We start from the raw sequence: 18,476 nt of genomic DNA on the forward strand, positions 1-18,476 counted from the left end.
GGTAGTTTTTTTTGTTTGTTTGTTTGTTTTTACGGGGGGTGGGGGGTGGTTTGGTGTTTTTGTTGTGTGTATGTGTGTCTGTGTATGCACACGTGCCTAGAAGAGAGGGGAAAGGAAGGTGTAATGAGTAAAATGACAGTTTATGCACCCTGTAAAGTCTACCTTGGATCAAATTCAAATGCACAAACTCCACAAGTCTACGGATTTGCCTAGAGCTACAAAGAATAAAAATCAAGGCAGCACCGCCCAAACCCAAACCTACTAAAAGCGTGTAGTGAACTTAACCTTTATTCACTGTTGTGCTTACACTGTAGGCACAATGGTTCGTAGAAAAGAAACAACAAAAACTCCAAGTTCCTCATGCCACTGTCTTAGAAAAGAAAGCAAAACAAGTGAATACTTTATACCAAGTAACCTCGAAATCACATTAAGCTGCCACTTACATGACACTTACTTTGGCACGGGCACACACCTGTCTGCAAAAACAGACCTATTCTTGCCTCTTAAGACAGAAGCCCAGTTAGTAAACATTAAGGCTGGAAGTGTTAGCATTTTGATTGCAAAGTATTCTACCTGTCAGCGTAATTCTTTCGTCTGGAGGCACCGAGAGGACTGGGCTTTCCTGCATTTCAAAAGGGCCCAGATTTGGAGAGGTGGCCTGAGCTCCTCTGACTTTGCGGGGTGTTCCACCGGTGCGACCCTTCATCCCCAGGGACAGCAGGCGCCCTTTGTACATCCACTTCTGCAGCTTCTTGACTGTCACCGCGGGCGGCCTGAGGAAGGGGAGCCCTTCCTGACCGTCTCCTTTGCTGCTGCGTATCACAGGGGTCCCCGCAGAATCCCTAAAAGTGCTTCCCGGGGAGCGGCTGGGGTCCTTGGGTTCGGGAGTCAGGAGGTCGGAGGGCGCGGTGACCCGGGCGCTGCCTCCGTTCCAGTCGTCCATCCCACCTCCACGTGGCGGGGACTGGTCTCGGTCCCCGCGCGTGCCGCACCTGATCCAGCTGTCGCTCGGCCACCGCTGGAAGGGAGGCGGCTTGGCACCCACCCGGAGGCTCTCGAGGCTTCTGCTGCAGGACAGCTGCATCCGAGAAGTCCGCAGGTGGCCTCTCTCCGACACCCTCGGAGGCGACCGGGGCGGGGACACCTGCTGCCAAGGGCGGTCCCCGCCTCCCCGCTGGGTGCAGGCTCGGCGGTCCACTACGCCGCAAGGGGAAGGCGGCTGGCCCAGAGCCGGGACTCCCGCAGCGCAACCGCGATCCGCCCAGCCCCGCCGCGCGCCCGAGTCGGGGGGCAGGTCGTGCATGGCCCGGATCAGCAGATAATAGGCCTCTCGCAACTGGGTCTGTAGCCTGCCTGTCTCCAGGCGGCCGCCCTCCGCCCCCAGGGAGGAGCCCGCCGCCGGGGGAGGCGGGGGCCACCGCTCCGCCTCCGCCCCCTCAGGCTCGGGCGCGGACTGGGAGCCGCCGGGCAGGTTCTCGTAGTAGTCCGCCGCCTCCTCTCCGCTGCCCCCGGAGTCCGGCGGGACGTGCGCGGAGGCGCGAGCGAGCCCGCGGCTGCGAAGGGCGGCCTCCTTCCCGCCGCGCGGCCGAGGCCCGAGCGCCCCCGACTGCCCCGGGCGCGCTCCCTGGATCCGCGCCTCGGAACCCCGTGCCTGAGGCGACGGCGGGGGCGGCTCCAGGCCCGGCCGCGCGCTGCCCCCGTGCTCGCGTGGGGGGGCTCCCGTGGCACCCCCGGCGTCTCCCTGGGCAGCGGAGGAGGCCGTCCGGAGCCCGAGCCCCCCGGCGGCGCGGGGACCCCGCCTCCCCCGGAGCCTAGACAGCGTCCTCCTCAGAGGGTCCGCCATCCCCCTGCGCCTCAGGAACCAGGCTCGCCCCTGCTGTGGGGAGAGGTCGGAGCCCCGCTTCCAAGAACGCGGCGCTCGCGGAGGCGGCGGCGGCGGCTCCCCATGACCAGCGCGGGCCCTCGCGGGCTCCTCACATACTTGGCATAACTCTGCCGCGGGAGGGGGTGGGGAGGGCGGCGGCGCCGCAGAGCGCATGCCCCGGAGCCCCGGGCCGCGACGGGGCGCGCGGGCTGTGGGGCGGCGTGCGGCGGTGTGTGCGTGGCGCGGGGCCAGGCGGAGGGCCGGGCGCGGAGGTGGGTGAGGGTGAGCCAAAGGAGACTCAGGGAAGCAGGGCGAGCGCACCGAGCGTGGGGGCGAAGTGAGAGTCAAGGCAGGAGAAAGACCGGGCCGGCAGGTGAGTCCGGGTTAGAGGCTGCAGAGTTTTAATTAGGGAGACAGAGAAAGGTAAAGTGCCCTCCTGGCTGCCACCCTTCACCTTCGCCAGCCTCCCCACGGCCACCACTGCCCGAGGCGTATCTAATATAGCAAGCCCTAGCTTGGGAGAAAACAAAGGTTGCTTTGAAGGACCAAGTATGAGTACAGGTGTATCTCAATGTAACCATGTGTTCCAGAAACGTTCCGAATCATTTTAGTTGCACAATGAGCTATTTCAAGGGAATTTGCAGCAATTCTTTTTCATTTAAGATAAATTTTTTTGTCGGAAAAAAAAAAATCACCACTTGTGTCTGTCTTTAAAGTCTTTTTTCCTTCCCTTTCTTTTCATTCAGTGCATGCTAACACAAAATTAATTCTGACATTAAGCAAAACTTGTAAAATGGAGCCGCAAATACAGTGAGCGCCCCCTCTATCACCCAAATAACACTTCATCTTTATTAAAACTGGATTGAGGAACAATTAGATTGAAGTTGAGAAACTTATTTGGAAATAGCAACTCTCAAAAACATGTACTATGTAACAGTCGTAAACTGAAGTACCTCGTGTTGTAATCAGTGTTGCCATAATCCCTTATTTAGTTACATTTTTTTAGAGCTGACATATTAGAAAAGGCTTTCGTCTACGTAGTTCATGAATGTACTCCTAACTCAGCACAGAACTTGTAAATAGTAACTACTAGAGAAATATATATTGGATAAATACTTACATAACAGAATAAGAATAATTTAGCTCTAACTTGCCTTTTCAGACTCAGTCTTTCTGTGTAAATTCTTTTTTTCTCTACTAGTCAAAGGCTCCAGTCTCTAAATGTGCTTTGATCTATATTACCTTTATTAGTGTGGTCTCCACCTCCTGGAATAATTTTCCCTTCATCTTGATTTGCAGAAATTTTACCCATCCTTTAAGACTCCACCCAACTGCCTTCTTTATGAAGTCATCTCTGATCTGCCATTCTTCCAAACTCCAATAGCATTTTATTCATACCCATACATAGTATATTTATTGTTTTCTTTTTGGTTTATACAAGGCATACGGTATCTCCCCTACAAGAAAATTCATAAATTCCTTAATGGCAGAGACTATTTATAATTGACTTTTGTATTCTCCACAGAGTATAAGTATAGTATATACTGGACATGATGAATAAATATTTTTAAGTTAATGCCAACTTTAATTTGAAGTAAACAAATGACTTTAATTTCCAGTCTGTTGCCTAACTCTCCACTAGACCATACTGTATTAGTGTTGTTTTAAAATTCTTTCAGTGATGGATAAGAATACAGTTTGTTAAATTATCTTAATTCTTATCTAGGAAAATACCATGAAATGTTACATTATAATTTGCATACATTACTATTTATAGTAATATACTATTTTTATTCCACAGAACCAAGGCCATTTAATGAATAATCAAATCATAAAATTATGTCCCTGTGAAATATTCCCACAGGAAATGACCGAGAGTAAAGCTGACAATAATGGTGTCTATAAACACAGTTTGATCTCTATCTTAAAAATTGTTTCCACTCCAACCCTTGGTTGCAAAATCTTTTCATTCTTTGTAGTTAACATAGTTGTTAAAAATAGCATAAGTTGTATGTGTGTGTATATATATATATATATGAATAGATATATGAATAGGAAAAATATTCATATATATATGAATGGGAAAATATAACCTTGAAGGTCCTTGAAGGTCTAGACTGAACTTCATTCTTAATTCAGCTCGTGAACTTGTTGGGCTCAGGAGTTACAAAACACATTGGCCAATATAAAATACTGTGCATTGTTCTAGGCATTGCTCAGAACTAAGTCTGATGATGCACAGCACAACTGAACTTAATGCCACTTTAAAACTGAAAATGTTCTATCACATAAATTCACAAGTTTTAAGAAGTATTTTGGGTCACAGAAGAAATTAGTAAGGCAGCCATGGCAATGTGGCGTTACTTAATGACCTTAAAAATGCAAATCCACTTTTCCGTGTGTGCATTTCAATTAAAAGTTTATTAGAATATCATTCTAAGGCAATGCCCACAGAGAACTTACATTATACATATAATTAAGGCAGTGACAAGATATGAACATTATGCTTCGTAAAATCCTCTTTGTGTTTTAACAATTTATACCCTGTTATCCCAGTTAGCTCAATTTTTTTATATTTCTAATCAACAGATTTCTATAAAGATTAGGGGGTGGGGATACATTTTCCAATGTTTGTACTTGTTTCTCACTGACTTGGAAATCATTTTGACTCCCCATGAATTAACAACTATGTGTTGGCACTGTCACAAAAGCTGAAACAACTCCGGGATAATAGGGCTCCAGTAAGGCAGGGAGCCAAACTGGAGATGGGGCAGTACTGACTCAATATGGGAGAAGGGGGTGGGAGAGGGAGGGCAGGTTGAGACAGAGGGCTAAGTTTAATAGCAATAGAAGGAAAATGTCTAGGTATGTTTTGGTTATTTTCTAGGCAATTAGAGCACATTTCTGTCTGACTGCAGCTCAGTCTTCCATTATACTTTTAGTAGAACCAAAGGCAAGTTTAACTCTGGCAAATGCTCAGTTCTCTCTGAACTTCCTTCTAGGGATCCTCTGGGGTAGGTAGACCTGCCTAGTCTGCCAGGCAGGTCCATCAGTATTGAGTAAAAACTGTTTTAGCCTAAAGCTGGTTATATTACCACTGCCCTGAGGATCAAAGATGACATGTTCTCAATGCAACAATTTTTACTGTATTTTCATAATTAACAATATTTGGCAATTAGCAACATTCCTTACCTCATCCCCACCCCTAACCAAAGTGATGAAAAGGAGGCTTTTGCTAAATGGATTATTTATTTTCTAACTTTCAAGATATGTATAATGTTTAGAGTATTCACTGATGTTTCATATTCTCATTATATATTTACAATGCATAATTTGCTCAAGGTCACCATAATAAGAGAAGGGGAATTCAAACCCTGTCTATCTGATTCCAAATTACTACAGCCCTGGTACATTTCCTTAAGTAGAAAGAGAATAGATACTTGCTATAATAGCACTTGCACTTACCTGAATCTTTATTTTTTTGTTTGTTTGTTTTGAGCCTTTGTTTTCATAAATTATTTAGTTGGTCACCTATCAGAAAAGAGTTTGATATTTTATTAGCTTTTGTGAAATGCAGCTGAACATTGGAAATCTGCTTGTTGAACATTTGAATGCATCTCAGTTCTTCAGGAGTCAAGTTTTCTTCAAGAGTGTTGGAACTAAATCCTATAATCCTATTTAAAGGCAAATTTATTCTTATTTAAGCCATGATGTGAAACTACATCTTGTAAATGTAGTGTAATTTTAAAAGTAGGACAAGCTACAATTAAATACTTTAAAGGCAAAATATATACAACCTTGAAACCTAGGAGCTCTCAGATAAGCCTCTTTCAAAATTGCACTGATGGTATAGCCTGTCTTTTCTAAATGACTTATATACCTTAAGGTAACCCATGGTTGATGAAGGGAAGTTGCTTTTTCAAAAATTGTCAATCTAATAAAAAAAAAATGGATAGACTATCACTAATTTGCACCCTAATGAAATAGAGCATCTAATAATGGATCTAGGTGATAAACTGCACATCAGAGAGAGAGAGAGAGAGAGAGAGAGAGAGAGAGAGAGACACCCTGATGTTATATGGCCTCTCTGATCAAGCACACACCACCTCCTATGAGATATTCTTACCAAAAATGAGCCTGAATCTGATCAGCCTCAAGATCTGCTTATTAATTTCCAGGAATTACAGGAACTGAGGAGCACTTCAAATAACACCATGGGAATGCAATAACAAAATCCAGATTATAGGAAAGAACAGGTCAGAGGATCCAGTTTCTTCAACGTATTAACCAATTGTAGTGTATGGACTTTACTTGGAGCCTAACTTAAACAAATATCTGCTAAAACAAAAAAAAATTATAACCCAATTAGGGAGGTTTGAACACTGACTAGCTATTTGATGATATTGAGAAACTGTCATTTTAATTGTAATTTTTAAAAAAATAGTTCTTGATCCTTTAGAGGTAAATACTGAAATATTGATAAAATGATATGCAATCAGAGATATGTTTCAAAATAATTGAGGAAGGAGACTGGGGATGCAGAAAAATAAAGATGAGCTTTGAGTTAATGTTGAAACTGGGTGATACACACATAGGGGATTGTTATACTAGTGTGTCATTTCTGTACATGTTTGAAAATTTCTATAATTTTATTTAGCAGGAATCAGACTTTTAAAATATATCCTGGCAATTGTTTAAAGCAACACAATTTTGAGGGCATCTAAGTGATTTACACTGCAGGGATAGCAAGAGAATGTTGGAATCTAGGTCCAAGAATTATAATTGCAATCCAAACCCGAGGTGGTATAATGAAAATTATTTGAAATCAGATCAAACTAGTTTGTATCCTAACAAACTGATTCGTCATATACCCCAAATCCACTTATTATAGTGAGCTCTTGTTCATCTTTGCCAATTCCAAATCATTATTCCTTCCTCCTAAAAATCCACAATTTTTTTTGAAGTACATGGCAACGAACTATATCACCTGCTGCTTCTGCTTTTTATAGTCATCTACCAACTTCCCCTTCAATTAGTTCTAGTGTCCGCCTCACTATCTTTTTCTTTCCACCATTTTTCGGACATCACTCTTGGTGGTTTCATTACTCACAAAAAGGATCCAGCAATACCCTGGCCTATTGCCTCCTTGAACTTCTCTTTTCTTCCACCCACCTCAGCCACACAATCCCAGAGTCACATTAGACTTTGTCATAACCAATGACTGCAAACTCTCTAGACACCAGTTTCTATTTTCTAGCTCACTCCCTCCAGCACCCAGACTCCAGCAACACTTTGATCCCGCTATCCCTCCAGTCTATCACTGCCCTCTGTCCTTTCTTCAATGCTTTTCCAGTTTAGATTGGAAAGTTCTTGTATAATCATTCCCTTGTGTACATCCTCAACTCTCTTGTCTCTCTTTCCCATAGTCCTAACTCACTTGGCAAAACCTCAATTCTGGTTAAAACTAACTTTCCCGCATACTTTGCATTGACCCTTGGACAGCTTAATGTTGCTGGAGAAAAACACATCACAAACTTCAAGCGGTCCTTCAGTGCTGCTAAACAACGCCATCAAATTTCCTTAATCCACTCATTTTCTCCTTCTCAACTTTTTGACACCACCACCACCCACTCCTCACTCTCAATTAGGACTTATCTTTTTGCTGCACTGAGATAACAGAAACATTAGAAGAGAACTTCCTCATCCTTCCACCACCAAATCTACCAGCTGGCATTATTTGTTCTCTAATATCTCCAGCCCCCACCTCCTCCCCCTCATCCCCACATTTCCACCTTTATAGCAGATGAGCTGCCCTGCACCTACCTGAAGCCAGCCAACTCTCTGACATCCTCTACCACTGTCCTCTCCTCCCTCCGCTCATTGCCCTCCAGTCACACTGGCTTCCATGTCCCCCCACACCAAACACACTCCTGCCTCACAGCCTTTGCATTTGCTTTTCCCTCTGCCCAAAATGATTTCCACATGACTCGCTCTATCAAGTCTCACTTCAAATGTTACCTCCTCAGAGAGCCTTCCCTGACTATCTAAAATGATACTCCTGACACACTTATTTTGATTTATGTTTCTTCATTGTACTTATTATATTATATTATATATTATATTATATTATATTAATTATATTTATTTGTTTATGGGACACCGCCACCACCCTTAAATGCCATAACTTTACCTTGTAAAATAGTTCTGTCATGTATAGGTGCTCCATACATATTTGTTAAATGAATGTGTGATTTTTATGCCCAAGAGCAAGTTAATATATGTTTCTGTTTCCTCCATGGTAAAATCAGTTCGTTATTGTTTCATGTGATATTAGTAAGAGCATTCAAGAGAGTAACAGACAACATAAGTGAACCTTGAAAGCTATGCTAAGGGAAAGAAGCAAGATGCAAAAGGCCACATATTATATGATTATATTTATACGAAGTGTCCAAAATAAGCAAATCCATAGAGACAGGAAGTAGATTAGTAGACCAGGGACTGGGGGAAGGAGAGAATAAGGAGTGATTACTAAAGGGTATGTTTTTTTAGAGTGAGAAGAATGTCCTAGAATTAGATTGTGGTGATGGTTGCACAATCCTGTAAATATACCAAAACCACAGAATTTTACACTTTAAAAAAATGGTGAATTTATAGTAAGCAAATGGTATCTCAATATTTTTTTAAATGGAGCACTATTTTCCTTACCTTTTATCTTTAACTATACTCCCAGCTAATAATCATGGAATATCTCAATGAAAAAGAAAATGTTTTAAGGGAACCTTTAAGAGAGGATTGAAGATGTAAATAAAAAGCTTGACAGCTGTTTCACTGGGCAATTGCCAGAAATTCACATACCAGATCCTAGTTTTTCAACAATTTTCTATTTGAACTCTACATAGTCAATAAATACTATTGGCTTCTTAAAGTTGACTTTTTTTTTTTTTTAACTAAATGAATTAAAATACCAAATGAATTTAAATCTGGAGTTAAATAAACAAAAAGACTTTTCTGATCCCCTCGACCTCTCACTATCAAGGAAACAAAAGCATTTTTAACATTTAGAAATAACAACTTTCTTTTATTTCCTAATGAAAGAAAACTCATGATTCTTTTATGTAAACAAAACCAAAGAGCATTACTTACACTCAGAAGCAAGAAACTACTGAGGAAAACCATAATTACACTGAAAGAGATAAGTAAACACATCTTTAGCCTGTTGTATTCTTTTGCCTGAGGATTTTCTCTAAGGCACAGGATAAGGAGCTACATCTTATCTAACCTTTGGAATAACAGGGAACCATCTTAGGGAAAGAACAACCCATGAGCTTCCGGAAAACTTCTCTCCTGATTAAAATCATCTTGTGACTATTCGATTATATGTAAAGAGGGAACTTCAGAAAAGCACTTATTAACTATTTCAGGTAATCCAGAAAAGAATACAAGACTCTCTTTATTACATAAAACCAGTTATTTCCGCCTCCAAGCTCATTTTTGTTAGAGAACATGCAACTGTTAATACCTCCATGGTTTTACTTTAGAAAAAAATCTTGATTTTATTTCAGTTGCTATTTTAATTTGTGGTATACCCATCAATTATGACACATACAAGAAAATGGGATATAGTATATGCAAGGCCAGGAATATCCATTCAGTGTAGAAATGGTAGATTTTAAGAAAAATGTGATGGACTGAATATTTGTGTCTCCCCAAATTTCATATGTTAAAGCGCCAATATAAAGGTATCTGGAGGTGGGGCTTTTAGAAGGTAAGTTATGAGGGTAGAGCCCTGGTCTGATGGGATTAGTGTCCTTATTAGAAGAGATACCAGACAATTTGATCCTTTAATTAAGAGAAAATAAGAGCCTACAGAGTCATTACCAACATTACTATGGCAACAGAAGGGTCAGGACCCTATGAAAACTGAGTAATTGCTCTGAAAAAAATCTAAAGAAGACCTTCATGCAAAGACAGCTTAATCTCACACATCTACAGCAGGGTCCAAATTCAGTGCTCACCAGCATCAGGCAGGTCTTGCCAATGAGTGTACCAGCCTAGGGATAGCAACCAGAGAAGGGAGAAGCCATTTAACCATGGTTATTCAGGCCTGAGGAGGACCTAAGCCCAGTTTTCCAAGCTTCTAATACAAATTCCTTCATTTTTAAAAACACTTTTTATCTAATAAAAGTGATGCTTTCTTTAAAATTATAGATAACTTGGAAAATATAGAAAAGCAAAGACAAGTGAAAAAAAATCTCATATAACCTCTCCCCCACCCCACACACATATACCCACAACTATTAAAGTGGAATTCAACTTCATATGAAGGATAATTGCTACTGGGAAATCATGATTTTTAATATTTCAACAACATCATTAGTATTAAAATAATATTCTGGTAGTATAGAACAATTATCTTAGAGCGTGAGGTTTTATTATAAATGTTGACATGGTATTTGCTAGCATATTTGATCTAGGAAGGAAAAAGTAAACACTTATTTTACAATAAGAATTTAAATGACCCAAAAGGGAATGTCATTACTACCAGAATCTCTGTGAAATTACATTGAAAAAAAAAGTTTTTCTTTAAATGCAGAAGTTCATTAATCTAACAACTTTTTTTTTTTTAACTATGCATACAAGTTGGCAACTGCATAATTACATGCCAAAAGGTTGTCCAAATAAAAAGAGAACGAAGCTCCTAAACAAAGTTCAATGCATAAGTCAAGACTGCCTGGGGGTATGAGAAGCTTTATGTCTCTGTTTACCCCAGGAGTAAATTAAATAAATGCATATTTAATATATGAATCATAGTTATATTTGGTTCACACACTACAGGCAGGGAGAAACAAGAGAATTCTTGCTCAGATAAAAGCTATTAATAAAAACTGAACATAGAAGTCCAGATAGTTCCTCCTAGAATGCAGTCATGACAAGAACAACAAAATATCTGGAAAAAAAAAGGCAAACTAGCGTTTTGGGTAAAATGCACACTCTATCTCAATTATAAAACATGGACAGAATACATGCAGTATATTCGAGGACTCTGAAAAGTAAATAGTAGCAGATGGATTAGGGAAGGCCAGAATTAGAAGGATTACCAAACTGGTGGTGAGTTTACCTTTTTTTTGTTTTCTTTCAGTACCTCTTGACCTGGATACGATGCAGCCTTACACCTGGAAGTGGGCACTGGGGCCCCCAAAAAAGGAGAGCCCCCAAAGAAGGCCCCAAGCCTCTCTCATGAAAGTGGAAGGGAACTCATAATGCTCAGAGAAAGTGCAGAAATCTTGTTTTTTGTTTTGTTTTGTTCTGTTTTCCCTTCTCAATGTTTTGTTGTACTCCAGCTCCCAAGCAGTCCTGTGATCGTGATTGTGGGGGCCACAGCGGGAGCCAACAAGAGCTAATACTCTATGGGAGGAAAACCTCCTCTGAATGGTGGCGCTGTGGCCCCAAGAGGGTGGGACCATTACCTTTTTCTCTTTTTCCATCCTTCTGCTGCTTGGCCCTGGTTGTAAGCACAGTCATACAAGTATGAAGCAAAAAGAGGTAACTAATGACTCAGCTCGGTGGCCCAAGGACCAAAAGAGGGAGCACAGAGTAACTGAAAAGAACCTGAGAGACTGTGCCATGGACTGGATGTTTATGTCTCCCTAAAATTCATGTTAAAACATAATCCCCAATGTGATAGTATTAGAAAGTGGAGCCTTTGGGAGGTAGTTGGGTTATGAGGTTGAATTCCTCATGCATGGGATTAGTGTCCCTATAAAAGAGTCCCCAAAGAGCTCACTCACCCCTTCCCGTCTACCATGTTAGGATACACAGAAAGACAGCCGTCTATGAACCAGGAAGTGGGCCTTCATCAGACACCAAATCTGCGAGTGCCTCAATCTTGGGTTTCCCAGCCTCCAGAACTGTAATAAATAAACTGTTGTTTAAACCACCCTGCTGATAGCATTCTCGTAACAGTAGCTTGAACAAACTGAGAAAGATTGTTTATGAACTCCTGGGCTCACCAATGGATTATGTATATGTGCATCTGATTCTGCTCAGCATACCGATGACTTTGAGAACTGACTAACAGATACACCACGACCATGTCCCAGCTGACCACCAGATAACCCATATGCAGGACAAATCTGAAGAGTGCTGCAAAGGTTTGAAAAGCTGAGCTGACATTGGAACCACAGCCCACAGAAGGTGGGTTGAAACTTGCAGCCTTAACCTAGTCAGATCGATCGTCTACTTAAAAAAAAATTAACATTTTTTCTCTACAAAGTTTAAATAAGACTCAGAGTTTTGGAACATAATATTCAATGTGTCCAGGATGCCATATAAAATTACTTGGGGTACAAAGAATGAGAAAAATCTCAACTTGCTTGGGAAAAGAAAATCAAAAGACACCAATACCATGGTGACACAGATGCTGGAATTATTTGACAAAGACTTTAAAACAGCTATTATATAAATGCTTAAATAGTTACAAACAGTCTTAAAACAAATGGAAAAATAGATTCAGCAAAGAAATGGAGCCAAATGGAAATTTTATAAAAGAAAAATACAATGACCAAAATAAAAAATAAACTTCACAGGATAGGCTCAAAAGAATGGAAAAGACAGAAAGAATCAGCATACTTGAAGCTATTTCAACAGGAATTTTCCAATCTAAACAACAAGGAAAAAGATTTTTAGAAAAATGAACAGAGCCTCAGGGGCCCATAGGTTAGTACCAGAAGGTCTTACACTCACGTCATCAGAGTCCCAGAAGGAGAGGAGAGTGTGGTGCTGAAAAAATATTTGCAGATGTAATGACTGAAAACTTCCCAGATATGACAAAAGATATAAACAGAGAGAGTTAAGAAATTCAGCTAACTCCAAACAAGACAAAGCTGAAGAAATCCATGCCCAGATGACATAATCAATCTACTGAAAACTACAAAAAAAAAAAAAAAAAAAATTCTTAAAAGAAGCCAAAGAAAAATCATGCATTAGCTTTTGTCAGACAATGATTCAAGTAACTGCAAATTTCTCATCAGAGCCATGGAGATCAGAAGAAAGTATCACAACATCTTTCAAATGTTAAAAGAAGTGATAACTCAAGATATATATGTACCTAGATATACTATAAGAGTAAATAAAAACTTCTCAGATGAAGGAAAACTAAGATAATCCATTGCCAGTAAACTTGCTCTAAAGAATTTTTACAGTAAGTTCCTCAGACAGAAGAGAAATGATACCAGAAAGAAACTTCGAAGTGTTTCTTTAGAAAGGAAGATTATTCATTCCATTTACATTTAATTAAGTTATTTATATATTTGGATTTAGGTTACCATTTTATTACTTGTTTTCTGTGTATTCCCTCTGTTTTCCTTTTAGATTTTTGAACCCTCTTTAGTATTTTATTTTTTACCTATGGTGATTTTGACTCTATAGTTTTTAAGTTGATTTCTCTAGGGATATAATATACATACTTAACTTTTCACAGTCCACTTTAACCAGTGTTTTACCACTTTAAGTGGTTAGTAGAAATCTACCCACATATAGGTCCTTACCCTCTCCTTTAATATTATAATTCTATTATCTCTTACATCTACGTACATTGAAACCCCATTAGAAAAGATTATATTTTTTTGCTTTCAACCATCAAATATACTTTGAAGAATAGAATTTAAGAGGAAGAAAATAGTCTATTATATTTACCTAGACATACACCATTTCTATTGCTTCTTCATTTCTTCAATAAAAATATCTAGTAAGATGAAGTGGATATTTTCCCCTCAGCAGGGCTGATCTGGTTATCAACTGCTGGGAGTCTAATCTACCATCCCTGCTGGTAGAACAGCATGAGCAAGGCACAGAGGTGGGAAAGTAAAGAATGTGCTTGGGAATAGCAAGGGGTCTGCTTTGATAAGAATGTGGAGTTAGCTGCTGGGTAAAAGGAGAGGGAGAAGTTTAACATCTAGTCAGAAGATGTGTCTGAGGCAAGACTGTGTATGAAAAGAGAAGTCTTTTCCCAAAATGGAAGTCGCAATGAAGTAAGTAGCAGTTATTGCCAAGACCTGTCAAGGCTGAAGGGAAGCAAAGATTTCATTTCCTAGCATTATGTTAACAAAAGAATGAGCCAAACTATAAAGTCATTCTTAGTGTAAACATTCCAAAACTGCTCTTGGACAAACTCAGGGACCTTGGGATGCTAAAAGGCCCAAGAAAATGTGTGAATGAAGTCAATTACAGGTCAAGACAGAAAGGCAAAGGAGAATGAATAAGACGAGTTATAACTAAAGAGACAATCAATGAAGAGACCACCAGAAATCTCCTTTTGGGAAGATGAGGAGCACATTTTCATCAACATTGGTAAGATGATTCACAAGTGCAAAAGCTGAAATTGAACTCATAATTTAATGAAAAGTTTTAAGAAAAATAATAGATTTCTCTCTGAATACTTAAACATCCTAAAAATATAAAATTCCATCCTGGTAATTCAATTTTGACATATATAAATAAATACTTTCACCATAAATTATCTCCTGCACCCTTTAGAGAGGCAAACATTTCTGAACCAATAAAAATAAGAAGGATCACTAATGATTTCTGATTATCTGTGGCCAGAAAAAAAGAAAGGAGTGATACTGTTCTGTGTCCTTTGAAAGACAAGTAACGGGTCAAAGTTGCTCACTTAGTTTATTTAATATGTTTTTTGAGCACGATAAATTGATTTCGAAAATATAGGTTTGATCACAAGAATGTGAAGTTCAGCATAGGGAATATAGTCAATAATATTGTAATAACTATTCATAGTGCTAGGTAGGTACTAATCGGGAGGATCACTTCATAAATTATATAAACATCTAACAATGCAAGATGGTGTCAATGTCCCCAAGTGGGGACTCAAGCCCCACACCCACCCAGAGAGTGTCCTTGACACTGCACCTGAAAGCAAATGTGAGCCAGAGTTGGAGACAAAAAGAAAGTTTATTAGAGAAGGAATAACACTCTACAGAGACGCGGTGGCCTCTCAAAGTCAGAGAATCAGACCAGGAGTGTTTGAGGAATTGAGTTTATATCTATTTTCTTTTCATGGTGTGGGTATGCAGTGTTAAACGCCTGGGGAAGTAGTTGTTAGTAATCTCAGCAGGCATCTTCCTCTAGGTTCCTTATGGTCTGGCTCTATGCTGATCAGTCAGGTTCCTGTGTCTAGCAGCACGTAGAAGGCTCTAATACAACCTTGTTTAATATTTAGTCAATTTATGTCATCCTTATGCCTCTTTCCTATATTATTACCACTATGCTGTACACCTGAAACTAACATAAAATAATACTGAATGTCAACTGTAATTGAAAAATTAAAAAAATTTTTTTTTAAATATATGGGCTTGGTTCCACTGGCAGAGTGCAATGCCCCAAAGCTTTAAACTTAAGGAGCTGTCATTTAATTTTTGACTAGCGACAGAATTTTGGTGTAGAAAACTGCTTGATTTAATCATCATATCCACCTCCACACAAGATTTTAAATGTGGGACTCTTTTCTGAATTTAAACAATTTTAGCATACTTTTTCATATCTATGTGACTGTTGACTCTGAAAATCTTGCTTCTACAGTCACCTGACCCTCCCCTGCTTAAGCCCTGAGGGTCTCATTGCTCATAGAATACATTCCAAACTTCCCTCCTCAGGCTATAAAGGCTTACAAGATGTGGCTTCTGCCATCCTCACCTCATACCACTTTCCTCATCACCCTCCAGCCACACCGGCCACCTTTCTGTTTCTCAGACCTATAAACCATTTCTTGCTCAGGGACTTTGCACAAGAATTCCTCTTTGCAGAGAACACGTGGCTCGCTCTTGCTCCTCCTTCAGGTCTCAGCTCAAAAGTCACTGCAACAAAAAAATCTCTAGTCATAACAGATATCACAAACTGTATTTTTTTTAATTGATATATTTTACTTGTTTTCTATCTATCTCCCTGATGAGGATGTAAGCTCCAGGGGAGCAGGGACCAAGCATAGATAGAACCCAAATTATTCTTCAAGTTTCAACTCAAATTTTGTTTCTTCTATCCTCAGAGCATGGCATGTGGTCAATAGTTGGTGAACGAATGAATGAAAGGAAAAATGGAATAGGAGTGAGGCAAAGGGTAGTGGTCTTAATACAGAAACATAAATCAGACTGAGACTGTGAAAAAAAAACAGATTTCTGGAATTGTGGCAACACTCCAAGAAATATATGGTGTCACTACTATGGTATCATTTATAAACCTTGTAGTTACTTGTTGTATAATAAATGAACAGGGCACCTATTGGTTCAGGTTGTTATGAAATTGTTCATTTACTATTAAAACTGTAGCAACTTTTAAAATCTGAAAATCTGACAATATTTGCCACTTCCCTCCATCATAGGCCTAATATAGGAGCAAATAATTGAAAGTTCCTTCAACTTGAATAAAAGCCTCTAAATAGTATCTTCAAAAAGACTGTCTTTTTTTAAAACAGGAAGGGTGAATAAGTCATTGTTTAACATTGAATAATTAACTATTTCTACCACAAGGGAGCCAGATCTATTAAAAGTATATCTCTTAAGATATCTTGCTATATGTATTAAATATTAGTTTTAAAATAACTTGTAAATATAACTTTTGCTTTATAGAGTGTTAACATTAATAAATAATCAATGAAATGCACATTAAGGAAAATAATTTTTAATAGTATATATGAAAACAAACAGAAACTGCAGAACAGAATGACCCAGTTATTCTCCCCACTTTAAAAGAAGAATGCCATACTGATAAGGGTTTTTGTTAATAGAAAGTGCCAACTGCTGGAGATGTTAAAACTATTTACATTATTTGTTGAATGGAAATCTTCATCTTGCTTCTAATTATCCCCCCTGCAATAACCTGACAATGGCCTTCATAATAATAACTTACATTTTTATAACACATGGTATGCAATCTGTCTTTATTTAAGAAGTAAAAGAACAAATCTTAGCTCTCAGGAATTTACTTTCCAATCATGAATATCAAAGATGGCTCCAATTTTAGAGTTGTTTTTTTTTTCCCCCCACAAATTGAAAACAGTTCTCCGAACTATCAAGAAAACGCTAAAAATTGAAATTTTTTAATGGAAATGTTAAAATCATAAATTACAATAGGGAAAGCCATCTCTATGTCATCTAAAAATCATTTCAAAGAGTAAAACACAATCCCCAAGAACAGAACTCTTGTGCTCAGGCCAAAGGGCATCCATCAAGTGCATGTGCTAGTTTGTTGTTTTAGGGCTGCTCTTGAGAACATGGGTTATAGGAAAGAGACTTGTTCCCATTGGCTGCTATAAATAAAATTTGAATCATTATATCATCTCTGAAGAAGGATTTATAGAAATACCAGGCATAGTTTCAAGTATAGCAATCTATACAAGTACCTCTCTAAATATATGTCTTGGGATTGTTGCTAAGCCAGGTAATAAGGGGCATTCCCACTTTTGCTAAGGCATATTTGTGTGACAGACTAGACCCAATTTAGGCACTTATTTACAGGCCAAAGCCTGCAGGCCTTGAAAGGAGAAAGCAGGTTGCTCACCCAGCCTGGCCTCCAGCTCCTAGGTAGCTGTGTAATCCCACTGAACCTGTTTGGCAACTTCCTCAGTCACTGCTGCAGCTTGCAGATAAGACCCTCTTGGAAAGCCTGATAGCCCTTGTCAATAAAGAAACTGCAGAGAGCAACTGGAATTTTCTAAAGCATCGAAACAGATTCTCTGACTTGAAAGAGTATTGATACTCAGTCATTACAGAAAGCCTATTGAAAAAGATTTTTGTTAAGGAAAGATAGATGACAATTCTTTGCTTCTTTAAGTCATACACAAATCTCAAACTTATCTTGATCATAAACAACCATTGTTTGTTTACCTCTTGCATCACTGAAGCAAAATGAGTCATGATAGCCATAGGAACAAGACTAATATTGGATTTCCGCTGCTCTTTTTCAGCAATAGGTTGGAAAATGTTATACAAACAGGCTTAAGTTTCACAATTTCCCTATTGGATAGGTATTGCAGATCCCATTTTTGACATTAGCATGACTTTTCTTGCCTGCAGGAAGGCATATTGGGCCTAAAACAGGGAGCAAAGGAGTGTTCAATCTGTAATTAAGTGAGGCTTCCAGCCAGAGGAGGAATGGAGCTGTCTATTGCTGAACTGACCCATGGCTCCATACTAACATGTCCCTCTCAGGGACTAGAGAATGTTCCAGACATTCTGCTGAGTCTATACTTTTTGCTTTCAGAACCCTGGTCACTAAAGAGAGATTACATTTATTAAAACTAGTTGACAATAACCTTTTCACTGTGAAAGAAAATAAGTTACCGGAACATAACACTCAAAACCTTGAAGATGTTTCAGTCAGAGAAGAAAGAAAAAGGCTGAGTGGGTAGACAATGGTAAGAGGGTTGGAATGTAGAAGCCCAAGGGAGCCAGGAAAAAGAAAAATTTGGTGTATGTGTCTAGTTAAGCCGTTTGAAACAGTGCCCTATCTCACCATGTCTGATCACTCATGGGCTTTTTCTGATAGTGTTTTCACTGATAACTGTCCTTTCTCTGTAATATCACTTTTTAGTCTAAGGGGTAGA

At 39.6% G+C, this 18,476-nt stretch overlaps 1 protein-coding gene and 1 long non-coding RNA gene across 2 annotated transcripts in view; one reads left to right on the forward strand and one right to left on the reverse strand.

Annotated features, from left to right (window-relative positions):
- SYDE2 (synapse defective Rho GTPase homolog 2) overlaps positions 1-2,072 on the reverse strand; it is a 32,788-nt gene extending 30,716 nt beyond the window's left edge. Inside the window, exon 1 of the mRNA XM_039838723.1 lies at positions 574-2,072. Coding sequence (XP_039694657.1) covers positions 574-2,038 — 1,465 coding nt within the window. The 5' untranslated portion in view covers positions 2,039-2,072. The remainder of the gene's footprint in view (positions 1-573) is intronic.
- On the forward strand, positions 2,004-12,815 carry LOC120583288 (uncharacterized). Its single transcript, XR_005647757.1, has 3 exons — positions 2,004-2,237; positions 11,004-11,407; positions 11,675-12,815. It is a non-coding gene; the product is annotated as an uncharacterized LOC120583288 (long non-coding RNA).
- Positions 12,816-18,476: the final 5,661 nt, after the last annotated feature.

This window comes from Pteropus medius, unplaced genomic scaffold, assembly GCF_902729225.1.
Source record: "Pteropus medius unplaced genomic scaffold, Ma_sr-lr_union100, whole genome shotgun sequence".
Taxonomy (NCBI): domain Eukaryota; kingdom Metazoa; phylum Chordata; class Mammalia; order Chiroptera; family Pteropodidae; genus Pteropus; species Pteropus medius.